Genomic DNA, 17,637 nt, shown 5'->3' on the forward strand with positions numbered 1-17,637 from the left:
GTTTCCAAAGTGCTGCACATTGAGATCCAAATACACATGAAATCTAGTAAAAACCAACAATAATTTTAAAAAAGTCAATAAATTACTAAAATACAATAAGTAAAATAAAGGAATAAATACAAAAATATATATATTTAAACCCCCCCAAAAATAATAATGAAAATGAAATAATAATCAAATTAAATAAAATGCCACGCGGACCACACAATTCATGCTGAACTAAAAGCCAAGGAATAAAAGTGGGTCTTAAGCCGAGACTTAAAACACTCCGAACGTGGCCATACTGCACATCTGGCTTTGTGTGTCCCTGAAGGTATTTTCCACGCTAATTTGGGAAAATGGCAAGGTGGCTTTTTCTTCTATATTTTATTTCTATTTCATACACAAGGCAACTCAATGTGCTTCACATAAGCAAATACACAACACCTACAAACGTCAACAAACACAACCGTTAACGACATTCGGAAGCAAAGCAGAGAAAACAAAAGTAGCTTACAATATTACTAAAGCATACATTGGCGTTTAAACACATTAAAAGAAAACTTTAAAAACATTTCATATTCATAGTTTATAGTTTGAGTAGCTTTGAAAGCATTACGTTTACACTTTTAAGTAAAGCTGGAGTTGATTCTTCTTAAGTCTTCTGAAACCCTCATATCTATGAACGTAATGAACGTGAATACTTTTGACAGGGCCAGGCAGCTTTGAATAGTGTTTTGTCCTTAAAAAATAAAATCTCCACTTTAAAAAAACTGCATTGCATGTTTATTTGGGTTATCTTTGATATTGACATTTGTTTGATGATTTTAAACATTCAAGTGGGAAAACTGCAATAAAAGTGAGAATTTGAGAGGAGGGCAAATACTTTTTCACTGCAAAAGATATCCGACATGATTTGAGGTCATTGTCGTAGCCGCTGACACTTGGAACTGGAGCAATGTTCAAGATAAAAGCAATATTAACCTGAATGCCGTCTTTAGACTAGTGGAGGCACATACAACATATTGTTATTATTATTTTCAATCAATATGAAAAAGGTCGAGATCAGCGAAGGACTACACGAGAGGAGCTGGTTAATGATCTCCCTCAACAAAATGCTCATCCCCCCCCCCCATGTCATTCTTTCAATTTTTTTCTGATATTCTGTCTATCACTGTTAAAATAAAGTTGCCATAAAAATCAAAGACTTATTAATTTCTAAGTCTGAACATTTTTTAAATAAGCAGGATCACTTATTTCCTCCCTCTCTATTTTATTCAAAATCATTTACACTTTTACAGCACACCAGACTCACTCCCTTCATCTTTTTAAGCTTTAAAGATCGCTGCTTTTCTCACCAGCACACTTGTGTGTCTCAACAAGCTTTTTACTAGAGAATCTTTTAGCACAAACACTGCAACTAAATGGTTTCTTCCCAGCATGTGTTCTTGAGTGGCTTTTTAAAGTTCCTTTGTCAGAGAAGCTTTGGCCACAGTCTGGGCAGGAAAAAGGTTTTTCTCCAGTGTGGGTTCTTGTGTGTACTGTTAAATTTCTCTTGTCACAGAAGCTTTTGCCGCAGTCTGAACAGGAAAAAGGTTTCTCTCCAGTGTGCTTTTTTGTGTGGCTTGTTAAATGTGACTTCCGAGAGAAGTTTTTGCCACAGTCTGAGCAGGAAAAAGGTTTTTCTCCGGTGTGTGTTCTTTTGTGTATTGTTAAAGTACTCTTGTCATTGAAGCTTTTGCCGCAGTCTGAACAGGAAAAAGGTTTCTCTCCAGTGTGTGTTCTTTTGTGTATTGTTAAAGTACTCTTGTCATTGAAGCTTTTGCCGCAGTCTGAACAGGAAAAAGGTTTCTCTCCAGTGTGTTTTCTTGTGTGTTTTGTTAAACCGGACTTCTGAGAGAAGCTTTTGCTGCAGTCTGAGCAGGAAAAAGGTTTTTCTCCAGTGTGTGTTCTTTTGTGTATTGTTAAAGTACTCTTGTCAGAGAAGCTTTTGCCACAGTCTGAGCAGGTAAATGGTTTTTCTCCAGTGTGTCTTCTTGTGTGTTTTGTTAAATCTGACTTTAGTGAGAAGTGTTTGCCGCAGTCTGAGCAGGAAAAAGGTTTTTCTCCGGTGTGTTTTCTCGTGTGGCTTGTTAAATGTGACTTATGAGAAAAGCTTTTGCCACAGTCTGAGCAGGAAAAAGGTTTTTCTCCAGTGTGTGTTCTTTTGTGTATTTTTAAATTTCCCTTGTGAGAGAAGCTTTTGCCACAGTCTGGGCAGGCAAAAGCTTTTTCTCCAGTGTGGGTTCTTGTGTGTTTTGTTAAATTTCCCTTCTGAGAGAAGCTTTTGCCGCAGTCTGAGCAAGAAAAAGGTATTTCTCCAGTGTGTTTTCTCAGGTGAACTTTCAAATTCCATTTTGAACTGAATGTTTTCGCACACTGAGAACATTTGCAGCGGTTGTTGTCAGCATGATCACCTTTAGCGTATTCATCATCGTCAGTGTCAGTAGACTGTGACCTTATGTCATCACTTTGTGCTAGTGATGATCCCCATTGGTCTGCATCACCTTCTGTCTCCATGTGTTGAGGAGTTGAGCTGCTGCTTGGAGGCTCCGCCCCTCTGTCCTCCTCACTCTCACCCATGACTTCATCTTTACTCTTAAAAGGGGCAAAGGTCAGTGGTGTCTTGGTGACATCATCCTCAAACTTCTCCTCTTTGACGAAAAGGGGCTTTTCTTCCTCTTCGATGTAAGGATGCTCTTCTTCCTCCTGTTTCACATGAGGAGACTTCACCACCTGTTCCTCAGGACGAAGACATTTCTCACCAACGTCTGCGGGACACAAGAAGGCAAACATACATTTGGTCTAGTAAAGTCAAATCTCAAGCGCGCCTTGATGTTGTGTATTATTGTTTCTAACCGGCCGCTAAGTGGTCTCGACGAAACGGCCTAAATGTGCACATTTGTTTTATTCATAACCGCTTGTAAATGTCGCCAAGCATTCACGGCAAATGTGAGACATTGCACGCCAAAATAACGTTTGTGGGAGATTTGCCGGTTACGGCAAAAATAACCGTTGCCTAAACAATCACAAACTAACGCTACAACATAGTCTCTGTAGTAACGTTATGCGACTTTTCCTTATGGTAAAACGTTATGCCACTTTTCCACATATTGAAATAGTTCTCAAATGTGTAAGAGACATGTCTGTATTTTTCTTTTCTTCTGCTGCCATGACCAGTCGCTTCCATTCACAACATTAGCACATGGCTACTGCTAACATTGTTAAAAAAATTTACTGTTTCAATTGATATTTTAACCGTTTTGAATTTAGTTATAGCTGTGTAGTAATAAGAAAACAGTTAATTCAAATGTTATTCGATGTATAGTGTCTTTGTTCCATTCCCTGGGAAAGGAATGTCTAATAAGGTTTCTGTTCTTATCTAAAGGACTATATGTTTGAAAGTGCAAGAAGAGTTTCTGTCCATAAATTATCCGGTCCAAGAAGTGCCGGGACCAATTATTTTCCTACATCTGGAGTGGACTAAGATACGAGCTGAAGATTTATTATCTGTTTTTGTATTTCACTCTTCCCACAAGGACAAGAGACAGGAGGGGGAGACTATTTTCTGTAAACACTAATTTTTGTATAAGTTGGGATGAGCCCAGAAGGGGGGCCCATTTAGGAACCGATGCTGATTCAGTAAGGATCCTTCATGGCATCAGAAATTTCTGAATAAAAATCTCTTGCAAGAAAACCTCTTCACCGATCTCAACTTTGAGTTTTATTTTAACACGCAAGAAAACAAAGAACGTTTTCTATCACTACCATGACAGAAACCACTGCCCCTTCGAGAGAGAAGGGTGTGGCTTAGACATAGCCTGGTGCAGCTATTTACATAAAAGTGACACAACCCTAAAACAGGCTGTTTTGAACAGAGTGTTTTTCTTGGCTGATTGAGGGACAGCAAAAATATTAGATCCAAAGTCAATTTTGATGAATGCATGTCACAGACATGTCTTTTACACATTTGAGAAGTATTTTAGAATGTTGAAAGAATAATATGAGACCCTTAAAAGCAACCCTTCCAACCCTGGTTATAAGTCTGCACTTTTTTACGTAATCATGACAAAACGCCGAAGTTGGAAGCGTTGACGCGCGACGATGGTCACGTCATAAAGCCTCACCGGCTAGCGATGCTAACGCTGGAAAACGCGGAGCACAACCGGACGATGGAGAGTACCCCGAGTCCAATGCATATTCATCGGAGGAGCGGGTGAAAAAAACACATCGGCCTATCTTTAGACCTTATGTCATTACTTTGTGCTTGCGGTGGTCGCCAGTGGTTTGCATCACCTTCTGTCGTCATGTGTTGAGGAGTTGAGTTGCTGCTTGGAAGCTCCGCCCCTCTGTCCTCCTCACACTCACCCTTGACGTCATCTTCACTCTTTAAAGGGGCGAAGATCAGTGGTGACTTGGTGACATCATCCTCAACCTCCTCCTCTTTAACAAAAAGGTTTTTTTTCTCCTCTTTGATGTAAGGATGCTCCTCCTCCTTTTTAACATGAGGAGACTTCACTTCCTGTTCGTCAGGACGAAGATATTCCTCACCGACGTCTGCAAGACACAAGAAGACAAGCGTGAGTTGATGTGTATTATTGTTTCGACAGCAGCACCTTGACTTGGGCCTATCGCACACGGTACGCATCAGAAACCCAAATCGAACCGGACCATTGGGGGGGGCACCGTCAGAGCTGAATTGACTTTTAAGGCGTGCCAATCTCATCTCTCAAAGCCCAGAGAGTCAATTTGCCCAGAGAGTCAATATAATATAATATAATATAATATAATATAATATAATATAATATAATATAATATAATATAATATAATATAATATAATATAATATAATATAATATATCTCCAAATAAATCGAGGTTTTAAACAAATATCCTCCACTTGTCTTACCTGCCCCCCCTGTGATTTTATTCTTGACCATTTAAAAAACTACAACTGGCACTTGATACAGTTGCCCCAGTGACAACAAAAAACATAGACCCAAGGTCCATGGATCCAAGGAGAAATGAGGAAGTAAAGAACCTTAAACGTAGTTGCAGGGCGGCGGAGAGGAGATAGAAAAAAAAAATCAGCAAATATTCATTGAGCAACCAAAAAAATCAACAATTATTCTTAAGATTGTGTTTCACAAACGCTCTCCATCTAACCTAGCTTGTGTTCATCGTTCAGATAAAATTTCAATAAATACATTTGTTTTTGTGGTCGTAACGTGGCAAAATGTTGAAAAACGAGTACACTCACGGCGTCCTTTCAGTGCTACAGCCTTCGCTCGCCTTTGGAACAGTCTGCCGGAGGAACTCAGGGCCCCAAAGAACGTTCAAGATTTTAAGAGCAGGCTCAAGACAAGTTTTTTTAAATGTAGATTTTAGTTCATATTAACTCTTTTACTGCCAAAAACGTTATATAACGTTTAGAAAAAACCTACGGAGGGGCGCCGAAGACGTTAAAAAACGTTCACTATGTTTTTTGTTTTGTTTTTTTGGAAACGGGTGGAGGAAAGCCTTGGGCAGCTGTGCTGAAAGTATCAAGCAGATCTAGTTAGTATAATGACTCGTTTTGGCCCCTAGATGGCAGCGATGACTCTCTTTGGACAAGATTGGGTGGGCGTCAGTCGAAGACGTGAGGCGGAGCTAGAGTGTTGAGGGGACAATGGCTGATGAAGCAACAATGGCGACCGGTTGCAAGCAGCTCACGCTTGAGCATTTTTTTCAAAGACGGAAATCAATACTAAAAAGCGCATTGATGTCGACGATGATGATGATGGTGACTCCGAGCTTGACGCCGAAGTTGGAAGCGTTGACGCGGCCATTATGATCACGTAGTAAAGCCTCACCGGCTAGCGATGCTAACGCCGGAAAACGCGGAGCACAACCGACCGAGCACTTCTGCACAAGCAGACATTCGATCGGACGATGGAGAGTAGTCGAAAAGCATCGACCAATGCACATTGATGATGATGATGATGGTGACTCCGAGCTTGACACCGAAGTTGGAAGCGTTGACGCGCGACGATGGTCACGTCATAAAGCCTCACCGGCTAGCGCTGCTAACGCCGGAGCTGCACAAGCGGACATTCGATCGGACAATGAAGAGTACTCCGAGTCCAATGCATATTCATCGGAGGAGCGGGTACAGTCTGATCACGGAGAAGACACTGGTTCTGGACTACGATGCCACCATGAATGGAGTGGATAAGATGGATCAGAACATCTCTTACCACCCGGTATAGCAACTGAAGGACATGAGGAAGCCAGACGTAACACCACCGTAACGTAACCGTAGCATGATCCTGATAGTAGACTTGATGGCAACACACACTGCAGTATATACTTGCTATTCCCCGGAAAAAACGGCCGGCAAGAAAATGTAGCTTCTGCACGCGAAGAGGCAATCGCAGTGAAACTAATGTGTTGTGCAAATCCTGTTGGTCTCCTTGCACGCAGGGGAGTGTTACACAAAAAGAAAAACTGTCGTTAAAACATCCAACATAATTGTAAATAGTACCACAGTTGCACACATTTGTAAATAGTTTAGTCAAATTGTTACACTGTTGAATGTAAATAAACATATTTTATTATCAAAAAACACTTTTTCATTCTTGTTGGTAGTGTGTTATAGAAGTAAAGCACTGTTTAGGTGTTTGTGGCATCATTCATGGACAAAAAGAAGTGTAAATTTCACTATAATATAGTTTCACTAAAAGCTTGATTTCTCCGTATTTTGGTCCAAAACAAGAGCATTTGGATGAAACTAACCATTTTCTATTGTTGATTACTGAAGAAGGGAATAAGGTAGAAACAAACTTTTTTTGCTGATGAAAGATGAGAGTTCAATCTTTCATTTGGTAGTATGTGTGTTTCCATAGTACAAACAGAAAATATTCTATGGACCTTGAAAGATCAGTCAAAATGCTTAAATCGGCTGGCACTCACAGCATCCCTTTTCTGAAAACGTCTGGCAGTCAAAGAGTTAATGTACCTTTCTTTATATTTAAATTAAGTTACTTTTGCTTCGATCTTATCTAACTATATATATATATATATATATATATATATATATATTATTGATCTATTTGATATTTTCACTGTTTTTTTTTTTTTTGTCTTTGTGCCCTCTTACCTTAACCTCAAAAGCTAGATTGATTGTGATTCACTCAAGGGAGTTTGAAGGGAAAATAACCATGGTTTGATATGTCCTCATGTAACCTCTTATATAAGGATATGTTGTTGTCCTGAACTGTTGTACGAATCCAGGTGCCCAACAATTTGTAAATAAAGGGCGGAATCAGCCTGGGAGTGAATACCTTGTTTATACTACAGCCTTCCCTGCTTCGCAAACATGTTTTCGAGAGTGTCTGGGAGAGGGCTTGGACAGCCCGGTTTCTCACGCTCACAACTTTTTGCTAACGAATAAAAGACGGAGCGGCACACGGTCCGGACGGAGTCCACTGTGGAACACGTACGATTGCCCAGCCGTTGTTGCAGCTCGCTTCACCCGGACCGTAGGCTCCCCGGTCTAGTGTCAAGGTAAGCGCTGATGATGATCATATTATGCTGCTTAACGTTCTAGTGTATTGATTGCTGTTTGCGGGGAATAAAAGGTACAATCATTCGAGCAAAGCACAGGCATTGATGACTGTCTGCGGGGAATAAAACTTACAATTATTCTAGCACAGTATAAAAGTGTTTATTGCTGTTTGCGGGTAATAAAAGGCACAGTTATTCTAGCAAAGCATATTGTGATATGCTCCTGATCTGAAGCCAGCCATTTATGCATTCATATATTCTATTGTGTGTGTGTGTGTTATGAATAAAGTTTTGATTGATTGATTGCTTGAAGGATATATCATATTCTATATATAACAAATGTAACTTTCAGGCACGATATGTGTGGTGCATTAACATGGCTTTGTGGCTACAAGATGCGGCTTCTGCTTTTAAGCTTAGCACATAGAGTCAAGTTAACGTATTCAAATTGTATTTTGTTATTGTTGTAAAACTCACTTCAAAGAGTTATTCACATTTGATCATATGTTATCAATTGAAAACGTATTGATGTGTGAAAACGTAGTATGCACTTAAGTTACAATAACATAATGGCTGGAATTATTTTACTGTGTACAGTAATGAGGACTGCATTTTGATATTTTTAACGCTATATAGTAGTCCTAGTGCTAAGCAAGGGAGAGTAAGAAGTGTACAAACCTGCTGTGTGTAGCACAAGTCGAGGCTCCTCGTAAACATCGTCCAGCTGTTGAAGATGTTGCTCGTTCTCTTCTTCTCCTCCAAAGAATTCCTCCTCGTACTTTGGTATCGTTTTTGCAAACATTTTAGCACAATAATGCCAACAAAGTCACACTTGATCTCTTCTAGACGACGTGTTATGTGCTTCTCTTTGCTAGCAGCTAGCGAGCTAAGATGAGCTAAGCTAAGCTAAGTAGGGCGAGAAGCATCAACGCGCACCGAAACGAGTTCATTCACACGCTGAGATTTGATCAATGGTGTCGTAGTCCATCAAAGTAGTGATTAACGTCCTGTTTGGAGGTTGTAGTCGGTTCAGCACGGAATCGAAAATAATGATTTAGCGGAGGGCGTCTGGTTACGTGAAGAAACGAAAGTAGACCTGCGTCGGAAGTCAGGCAGGACACGCCCCCGCTGCGATATGATTGGCTGCTGGAGATTGTCGGCTTCAAAGCAAGCACTGTCATCAAGTCATCGACAGATGTCGCCATTTTTGCTGCAGTTAAAAAGACATAAAACTGAGAGGTCTCATTTCTCCCTTTTTCAGTGTGTTGTTCCCGATATGTAAAGTTTAAATGCATGTTTAAATTAGATTTATTGTGGTGAATGTGCAGATTAAAAATTTGCCATCAAGATGAACAAGCATTTTGAGGTACCGTAAACTGAACGTTTATTATCAGGGATGCGATTTAACCATCACATGTTATGAGTTTAATTTATTGCTCTAGTACTGGCATTCGCTAGTATCAAACATTTGATGCAGTATCTGATATATTACTGATATATGCAATATTTGTACTTTTGGCCAGTTTTGTCATCTGTGGCTTTCACAAATTCCTGCTGCAAGGTTTGAATGCAACACTTACCTTCTAATAAAGGTTAGTGATGACACGCCATTGCACTTCGAGTCGAGCACACTTATCATATCTTACGCTCCCCTAATGCTCAGAAGTACAAATGTATTGCATTTGCATTGTACTGTTTGTTTACTTAATGTGGTCATTTTTAAACTAATCCAATCCACTTTATGTCTACAGCACATTTTATAAACAAGTGTTTCCAAAGTGCTGCACATTGAGATCCAAATACACATGAAATCTAGTAAAAACCAACAATAATTTTAAAAAAGTCAATAAATTACTAAAATACAATAAGTAAAATAAAGGAATAAATACAAAAATATATATATTTAAACCCCCCAAAAATAATAATAAAAATGAAATAATAATAAAATTAAATTAAATACCACGCGGACCACACAATTCATGCTGAACTAAAAGCCAAGGAATAAAAGTGGGTCTTAAGCCGAGACTTAAAACACTCCGAACGTGGCCATACTGCACATCTGGCTTTGTGTGTCCCTGAAGGTATTTTCCACGCTAATTTGGGAAAATGGCAAGGTGGCTTTTTCTTCTATATTTTATTTCTATTTCATACACAAGGCAACTCAATGTGCTTCACATAAGCAAATACACAACACCTACAAACGTCAACAAACACAACCGTTAACGACATTCGGAAGCAAAGCAGAGAAAACAAAAGTAGCTTACAATATTACTAAAGCATACATTGGCGTTTAAACACATTAAAAGAAAACTTTAAAAACATTTCATATTCATAGTTTATAGTTTGAGTAGCTTTGAAAGCATTACGTTTACACTTTTAAGTAAAGCTGGAGTTGATTCTTCTTAAGTCTTCTGAAACCCTCATATCTATGAACGTAATGAACGTGAATACTTTTGACAGGGCCAGGCAGCTTTGAATAGTGTTTTGTCCTTGAAAAATAAAATCTCCACTTAAAAAAAACTGCATTGCATGTTTATTTGGATTATCTTTGACATTGACATTTGTTTGATGATTTTAATCATTCAAGTGGGAAAACTGCAATAAAAGTAAGAATTTGAGAGGAGGGCAAATACTTTTTCACTGCAAAAGATATCCGACATGATTTGAGGTCATTGTCGTAGCCGCTGACACTTGGAACTGGAGCAATGTTCAAGATAAACGCAATATTAACCTGAATGCCATCTTTAGACTAGTGGAGGCACATACAACATATTGTCAAAAACATTTTGGGTTGACTTCCCCATTAAGTTTTGTTGCTGCAAAATTTTGGGTTCTGGGGGGCTCCATGCAAGATATCAGCTCGTGGGGTCTCAATCAATATGAAAAAGGTCGAGATCAGCGAAGGACGACACAAGAGGAGCTGGTTAATGATCTCCCTCAACAAAATGCTCATCCCCCCCCCCCATGTCATGCTTTCAATTTTTTTCTGATATTCTGTCTATCACTGTTAAAATAAAGTTGCCATAAAAATCAAAGACTTATTAATTTCTAAGTCTGAACATTTTTTTAATAAGCAGGATCACTTATTTCCTCCCTCTCTATTTTATTCAAAATCATTTACACTTTTACAGCACACCAGACTCACTCCCTTCATTTTTTTAAGCTTTAAAGATCGCTGCTTTTCTCACCAGCACACTTGTGTGTCTCAACAAGCTTTTTACTAGAGAATCTTTTAGCACAAACACTGCAACTAAATGGTTTCTTCCCAGCATGTGTTCTTGTGTGGCTTTTTAAATTTCCCTTGTGAGAGAAGCTTTGGCCACAGTCTGGGCAGGAAAAAGGTTTTTCTCCAGTGTGGGTTCTTGTGTGTATTTTTAAAGCGGACTTTCGTGAGAAGTGTTTGCCACAGTCTGGGCAGGAAAAAGGTTTTTCTCCAGTGTGGGTTCTTGTGTGTATTTTTAATTTTCCCTTGTCAGAGAAGCTTTTGCCACAGTCTGGGCAGGCAAAAGCTTTTTCTCCAGTGTGGGTTCTTGTGTGTACTGTTAAAGTGGACTTCTGAGAGAAGCTTTTGCCACAGTCTGGGCAGGAAAAAGGTTTTTCTCCAGTGTGTGTCCTTTTGTGTATTTTTAAATTTCCCTTGTGAGAGAAGCTTTTGCCACAGTCTTGGCAGGCAAAAGCTTTTTCTCCAGTGTGGGTTCTTGTGTGTCTTGTTAAAGTGGACATCTGAGAGAAGCTTTTGCCACAGTCTGGGCAGGCAAAAGCTTTTTCTCCAGTGTGGGTTATTTTGTGTATTTTTAACTGTCCCTTCTGAGAGAAGCTTTTACCACAGTCTGGGCAGGAAAAAGGTTTCTCTCCGGTGTGTGTTTTTTTGTGTATTGTTAAAGTACTCTTGTCATTGAAGCTTTTGCCGCAGTCTGAACAGGAAAAAGGTTTTTCTCCAGTGTGCTTTTTTGTGTGTCTTGTTAAAGTTGATTTATGAGAGAAGCTTTTGCCACAGTCTGAGCAGGTAAAAGGTTTCTCTCCAGTGTGTGTGGTTTTGTGTATTGTTAAAGTTCTCTTGTCATAGAAGCTTTTGCCACAGTCTGGGCAGGAAAAAGGTTTTTCTCCAGTGTGTGTTCTTTTGTGTATTGTTAAAGTACTCTTGTCAGAGAAGCTTTTGCCACAGTCTGAGCAGGTAAATGGTTTTTCTCCAGTGTGTCTTCTTGTGTGTTTTGTTAAATCTGACTTTAGTGAGAAGTGTTTGCCGCAGTCTGAGCAGGAAAAAGGTTTTTCTCCGGTGTGTTTTCTCGTGTGGCTTGTTAAATGTGACTTATGAGAAAAGCTTTTGCCACAGTCTGAGCAGGAAAAAGGTTTTTCTCCAGTGTGTGTTCTTTTGTGTATTTTTAAATTTCCCTTGTGAGAGAAGCTTTTGCCACAGTCTGGGCAGGCAAAAGGTTTTTCTCCAGTGTGTGTTCTTTTGTGTATTGTTAAATGTCCCTTGTTAGAGAAGCTTTTGCCACAGTCTGGGCAGGAAAAAGGTTTTTCTCCACTGTGTGTTCTTTTGTGTATTGTTAACTGTCCCTTGTCAGAGAAGCTTTTGCCACAGTCTGGGCAGGAAAAAGGTTTTTCTCCGGTGTGTTTTCTCGTGTGGATTGTTAAATGTGACTTATGAGAAAAGCTTTTGCCACAGTCTGGGCAGGCAAAATGTTTTTCTCCGGTGTGTTTTCTCATGTGGCTTGTTAAATTTGACTTATGAGAGAAGCTTTTGCCACAGTCTGAGCAAGAAAAAGTTTTTTTTCCAGTGTGTTTTCTCAGGTGAACTTTCAAATTCCATTTTGAACTGAATGTTTTCGCACACTGAGAACATTTGCAGCGGTTGTTGTCAGCATGATCACCTTTAGCGAATTCATCATCGTCAGTGTCAGCAGACTGTGACCTTATGTCATCACTTTGTGCTGGTGATGATCCCCATTGGTCTGCATCACCTTCTGTCTCCATGTGTTGAGGAGTTGAGCTGCTGCTTGGAGGCTCCGCCCCTCTGTCCTCCTCACTCTCACCCATGACTTCATCTTTACTCTTAAAAGGGGCAAAGGTCAGTGGTGTCCTGGTGACATCATCCTCAAACTCCTCCTCTTTGACGAAAAGGGGCTTTTCTTCCTCTTTGATGTAAGGATGCTCTTCTTCCTCCTGTTTCACATGAGGAGACTTCACCACCTGTTCCTCAGGACGAAGACATTTCTCACCAACGTCTGCGGGACACAAGAAGGCAAACATACATTTGGTCGAGTTAAGTCAAATCTCTAGCGCGCCTTGATGTTGTGTATTATTGTTTCTAACCGGCCGCTAAGTGGTCTCGACGAAACGGCCTAAATGTGCACATTTGTTTTATTCATAACCGCTTGTAAATGTCTAGAAGCATTCACGGCAAATCTGAGACATTGCACGCCAAAATAACGTTTGTGGGAGATTTGCCGGTTACGGCAAAAATAACCGTTGCCTAAACAATCACAAACTAACGCTACAACATAGTCTCTGTAGTAACGTTATGCGACTTTTCCTTATGGTAAAACGTTATGCCACTTTTCCACATATTGAAATAGTGTAAGAGACATTTCTGTATTTTTCTTTTTTTCAGCTGCCATGGCCAGTCGCTTCCATTCACAACATTAGCACATGACTACTGTTAACATTGTTAACATTTTTTACTGTTTCAATTGATATTTTAACCGTTTTGAATTTAGTTATAGCTGGGTAGTAATAAGAAAACAGTTAATTCAAATGTTATTCGATGTATAGTGTCTTTGTTCCATTCCCTGGGAAAGGAATGTCTAATAAGGTTTCTGTTCTTATCTAAAGGAGTATATGTTTGAAAGTGCAAGCAGAGTTTCTGTCCATAAATTATCCGGTCCAAGAAGTGCCGGGACCAATTATTTTCCTACATCTGGAGTGGACTAAGATACGAGCTGAAGATTTATTATCTGTTTTTGTATTTCACTCTTCCCACAAGGACAGAAGACAGGAGGGGGAGACTATTTTCTGTAAACACTGTTTTTGTATAAGTTGGGATGAGCCCATTTAGGAACCGATGCTGATTCAGTAAGGATCCTTCATGACATCAGAAATTTCTGAATAAAAATCTCTTGCAAGAAAACCTCTTCACTGATCTCAACTTTGAGTTTTATTTTAACACGCAAGAAAACAAAGAACGTTTTCTATCAGATGGTGACGCCCGACGTTTTAACGGTTACAGGCTGCGGCGTTCACGGACGAGCGGAACTTCTAGGCACCTAAATAATTAATTACGGTAAGTGGAGACGTTTATCCACGTAGGGAAGTTCTGTCTGTTTGGGACCGCTGCAACCGGTTTTCGTCTTCTAAATTGACTAAATTTTACATGAGGTCTGAGTGAACAGGTATTAGTAGAGTTTGAAGTCGTTCGGTTAACGGAGGGATGCGAAGTCCTTGATTTTGGATTTTACTACTACATTGAACTATACACGTACGTGGTGACGAGGTCATTGTTTACGGAAGTACCGTCACGTTGGTTTATGCGCAGCTGAAGAAGCATTAAGAATTTTAAGACAAACAGGTTGAAGCAAGCGGCTTTATTTTGTTTTTGGGACGGGAGTCTCGCCGCTGTGAAGGAATCGCTAGATCATGACGGTTATTCTATGAATTTTGAGAGGAAGACGGGTAGACGCGGGGGTTTATTACGCCACCGCTAGGAAATCTAGAGATCATGATAAGCTGTTTATTTTATGATTTTTAAGGAGGTACAGGTCGACGTAGGGCTTTATTACGCCACTACTAAGGAATCGCTAGATCCGGATGTAATTTATTTTTATTATTTTTAACGAAGGCACGTTGTCTTTTGTGAAGTGTGTCCGTGCGCTTCGGAGGTATTTCCTGTTTGTCTGTATTTGTTACGTGTGTCCGTGTTCTTCGGAGGTATTTCCTGTTTGTCTGTATTTGTTACGTGTGTCCGTGTTCTTCGGAGGTATTTCATGTTTGTCTGTATTTGTTAAATGTGTCCGTGTTTTTTCGGATTTATTTCTTTTGTCTGTGGTTAATTTTATTAGTTACCATTTTTTTGAGGGGAGGAACGAGTAACGTTGTTGAATAAATTTAACCTATTGAACTATCATACTGCAAGTGAGACGTCACTGAATTGATAAATATTAATACGACTTGAATATAATAATAACTAAAGAGGTGAATAATTAAAATAAACAATGGAGGGCGGTTTTGACCGCGACACCGACTGGTTTGACCTAAAAATACTTCCGGTTCATAGTCGGAACTTATTTTTGGATGCACAAGTTAAGAATGCTTCCGAGGTTTCAGTCGGGGGCCATGTTCGAAAAACATCGACGTAAAATGAAAGTACTATTGAATGAATGGATGACGGCTTGCTGTGAAAAAGGTTGGTTTCCACCGTTGACAGTCGCGGTTTGCTTGATATCTTTGATGAAAGCGGTGGAATTGGCATGCGCTGGACAAAATGGTACGAGAGACATTTGTATTTTCTTTAAATGGTAGAAGAGTCAGATGAAATTGTAAAAAAGTGCATCGAATGATGATTAATGCTAGAATGTTGGCTTTGGGCAGTTCAGTTAAAATCGCTCGGATGGCAATGATAGAAGCTGGTGATAACAAAGTGGCTGATTTTGATGCTAAACTAACAGCTCCACCGGCGTATGCTGAGCCGCTCATGGGAAATATGTTTGATGCTATAAACCCGTTTACTAAATCACCATACAATACTGCTATTCAGATGCTGCAAAATTTGCAGGCGCCTACATTGACTGTGAAACAATTGGAGGAAAAATTAGACAACGTGTTGGCTATGAAGGATGGCCCGCAGGAAAAATTTACTCAGGCTAGAGCTTTCGGTTTGGAACTGACTAAACACGCTGAAGTGCCCCAGGTAGTTCGCAGCAAATGGCGTACGATTCTTTCTCGCTTTGAAAAAGCTGCAGACGACAAATTGACAGAACAAAACCGTTTATTGAAGGATAAACGAGACGAATTGTTTAGACAACAAGAACGTGACATGACCAATGAAGCTTCTAATGCGTTGGCTATTTACATAAAAGTGACACAACCCTAAAACAGGCTGTTTTGAACAGAGTGTTTTTTTGGCTGATTGAGGGACAGCAAAAATATTAGATCCAAAGTCAATTTTGATGAATGCATGTCACAGACATGTCTTTTACACATTTGAGAAGTATTTTAGAATGTTGAAAGAATAATATGAGACCCTTAAAAGCAACCCTGGTTATAAGTCTGCACTTCTTCACGTAATCATGACATGTCGCTAGCAGAGAATGCTAGTAGTAGCACGAAAACAAAACAATCAATCCTGACTAAGGGTTTTAGGACAAATTCCTCTCAACATCGCTAATTAAAACGCTAACGCTATACCTACTAAACTGATGTGCCGCTGACATAAAACAACATGTAGTCAATTCCATTCCAGAAGCTGGCTGAGTAGCACAAGAAATAGTTTAAGATTTTATTGATTGTTCTAATAACTGTTGTTGCAGAGCTGCCAACTGTTACGGGTTGTCCGTATTTTTTCGCACTCTTGATTAGATGCACTCCTTATAGAAAGGGAAAAAGAGCAGACGGTGGTTAGATCATACTGAAGCGGCCGCGTATTGTTTGGCCAAGATAAACAATCTGCGGTGGTTATTTTGCCGTAACTCATTTAATTCCATATTTTTCAAGTTTCCTAACTCGTACATGATGATCTATTGTGTCAAATGCCTTTTTTAAATCTACAAATACTCCTGCTACATTTTTTGTGGGGTCCAGAGAACTGGTTATTTCTTCCATGTGGACCTCTTTGGTCTCAATCCATATTAACTGTCATTTATCAATTCATACTCTTCAATGAAATAATCTAGAATATTTGCAAAAAAAATGTCTAAAATGTTTGCGAAGTTCCATATCCCTTTTGTTGGTTTTATTCTTGTCCAATTATAGTAATCTTTCTTAGATTTTCTCATAATATTAATGAACTTATCTTATATTTCTTTTCTGCTTCTACAGTTCTTAATTTTAAGAATTTCCTGTATAATATGTTCTTTTTTTTGCATGTATTTTGTAGCCCTTTCGTGATCCATGTTTTTTCTGTGTATCTTTTCTTCTGGTAGTAACATTTTCTTGGACAATGCTTATCAAATAATGCTTTAAATATTCGCAGGAATGTTTCATATGATTTGTTAATGTCAGTCTCCTCGTATACTATTCTCTCTGTTATCAGTAATTCATTTCTTAAGCTGTCAATAGATTCTTCTGTTCTTATTATTTTATAGTTAAACACATTAAGATTCACAGACAATAACAAAATTCCAATCATACCTCACAAACAGTGGCCGATGATCACTGATGTCATTCAGAAGTAATCCACAAATCGAGGTATTATCCATATAGTGAGTAAATATATTATCAATTAGTGTGGCGGAATAAGATGTTACCCTGCTTGGTTTTGTGATTAAAGGAAATAAACTCATACTAAACATTACATCGATAAATTCATCAGTTAGTTCATGCTTATTAGGATTTAAAAGATCCAAATTGAAATCCCTGCAAACTAACACGTCCTTGTTTTTTTTTCATCGCTGGAAAACATTATTTCCCTACAATTATTAAATAATTCAATATCAGACCCCGGAGCTCTGTATACACAACCAACCAATATATTCTTCCCTTTTTTCCATACAAATTTCCAGAATAATGGCATTCATCTTCTCCACTTTTTTTGTATTCTAATCCTTCATCAACATACAGAGCCACTCCTCCTTTTTTGTTCTGCCTGTTTACGTAGTTCAGTTCATACCCATGTATTCATCACTAGCCTTTGGGGCTCTGTAGGATTCTATTGAACTACAAACACATGGATATTATTTTAACGATAGAAACAAGTTCTTCACGAAGTAGGCGAGCTAAGAAGTGTACAAACCTGCTCTGCGTAGCACAACACGAGGCTGCGTGCAAACATTGCCCAGCAGTTGAAGTCGAAGATGTTGCTCCTTCTCTTCTTTTACTCCAAAAAGTTCCTCCTCGTACTTCGGTGTCGTTCTTGCACACAT

The 17,637-nt window shown here is 39.2% G+C and overlaps 2 protein-coding genes across 2 annotated transcripts; both read right to left on the reverse strand.

Moving 5' to 3' along the window:
* Positions 1 to 1,314: 1,314 nt before the first annotated feature.
* LOC147180330 (uncharacterized) lies at positions 1,315 to 8,766 on the reverse strand. The gene is made up of 3 exons (XM_086081648.1): positions 8,658 to 8,766; positions 1,871 to 2,789; positions 1,315 to 1,699 (listed from the first exon to the last, which is right to left on the reverse strand). Exons 1-3 carry the CDS (start codon positions 8,764 to 8,766, stop codon positions 1,315 to 1,317), a joined length of 1,413 nt encoding a protein of 470 aa, XP_085937774.1.
* Positions 8,767 to 10,726: 1,960 nt separating this feature from the next.
* Positions 10,727 to 17,637, reverse strand: LOC147180331 (uncharacterized). The gene is made up of 2 exons (XM_086081737.1): positions 17,508 to 17,637; positions 10,727 to 12,789 (listed from the first exon to the last, which is right to left on the reverse strand). The coding sequence occupies exons 1-2, from the start codon at positions 17,635 to 17,637 to the stop codon at positions 10,727 to 10,729; spliced, it is 2,193 nt and encodes a 730-aa protein (XP_085937863.1).

This window comes from Leptonotus elevatus, chromosome 1 (genome assembly GCF_054856555.1).
Source record: "Leptonotus elevatus isolate MCC_2025b chromosome 1, RoL_Lele_1.0, whole genome shotgun sequence".
NCBI classification, from domain to species: domain Eukaryota; kingdom Metazoa; phylum Chordata; class Actinopteri; order Syngnathiformes; family Syngnathidae; genus Leptonotus; species Leptonotus elevatus.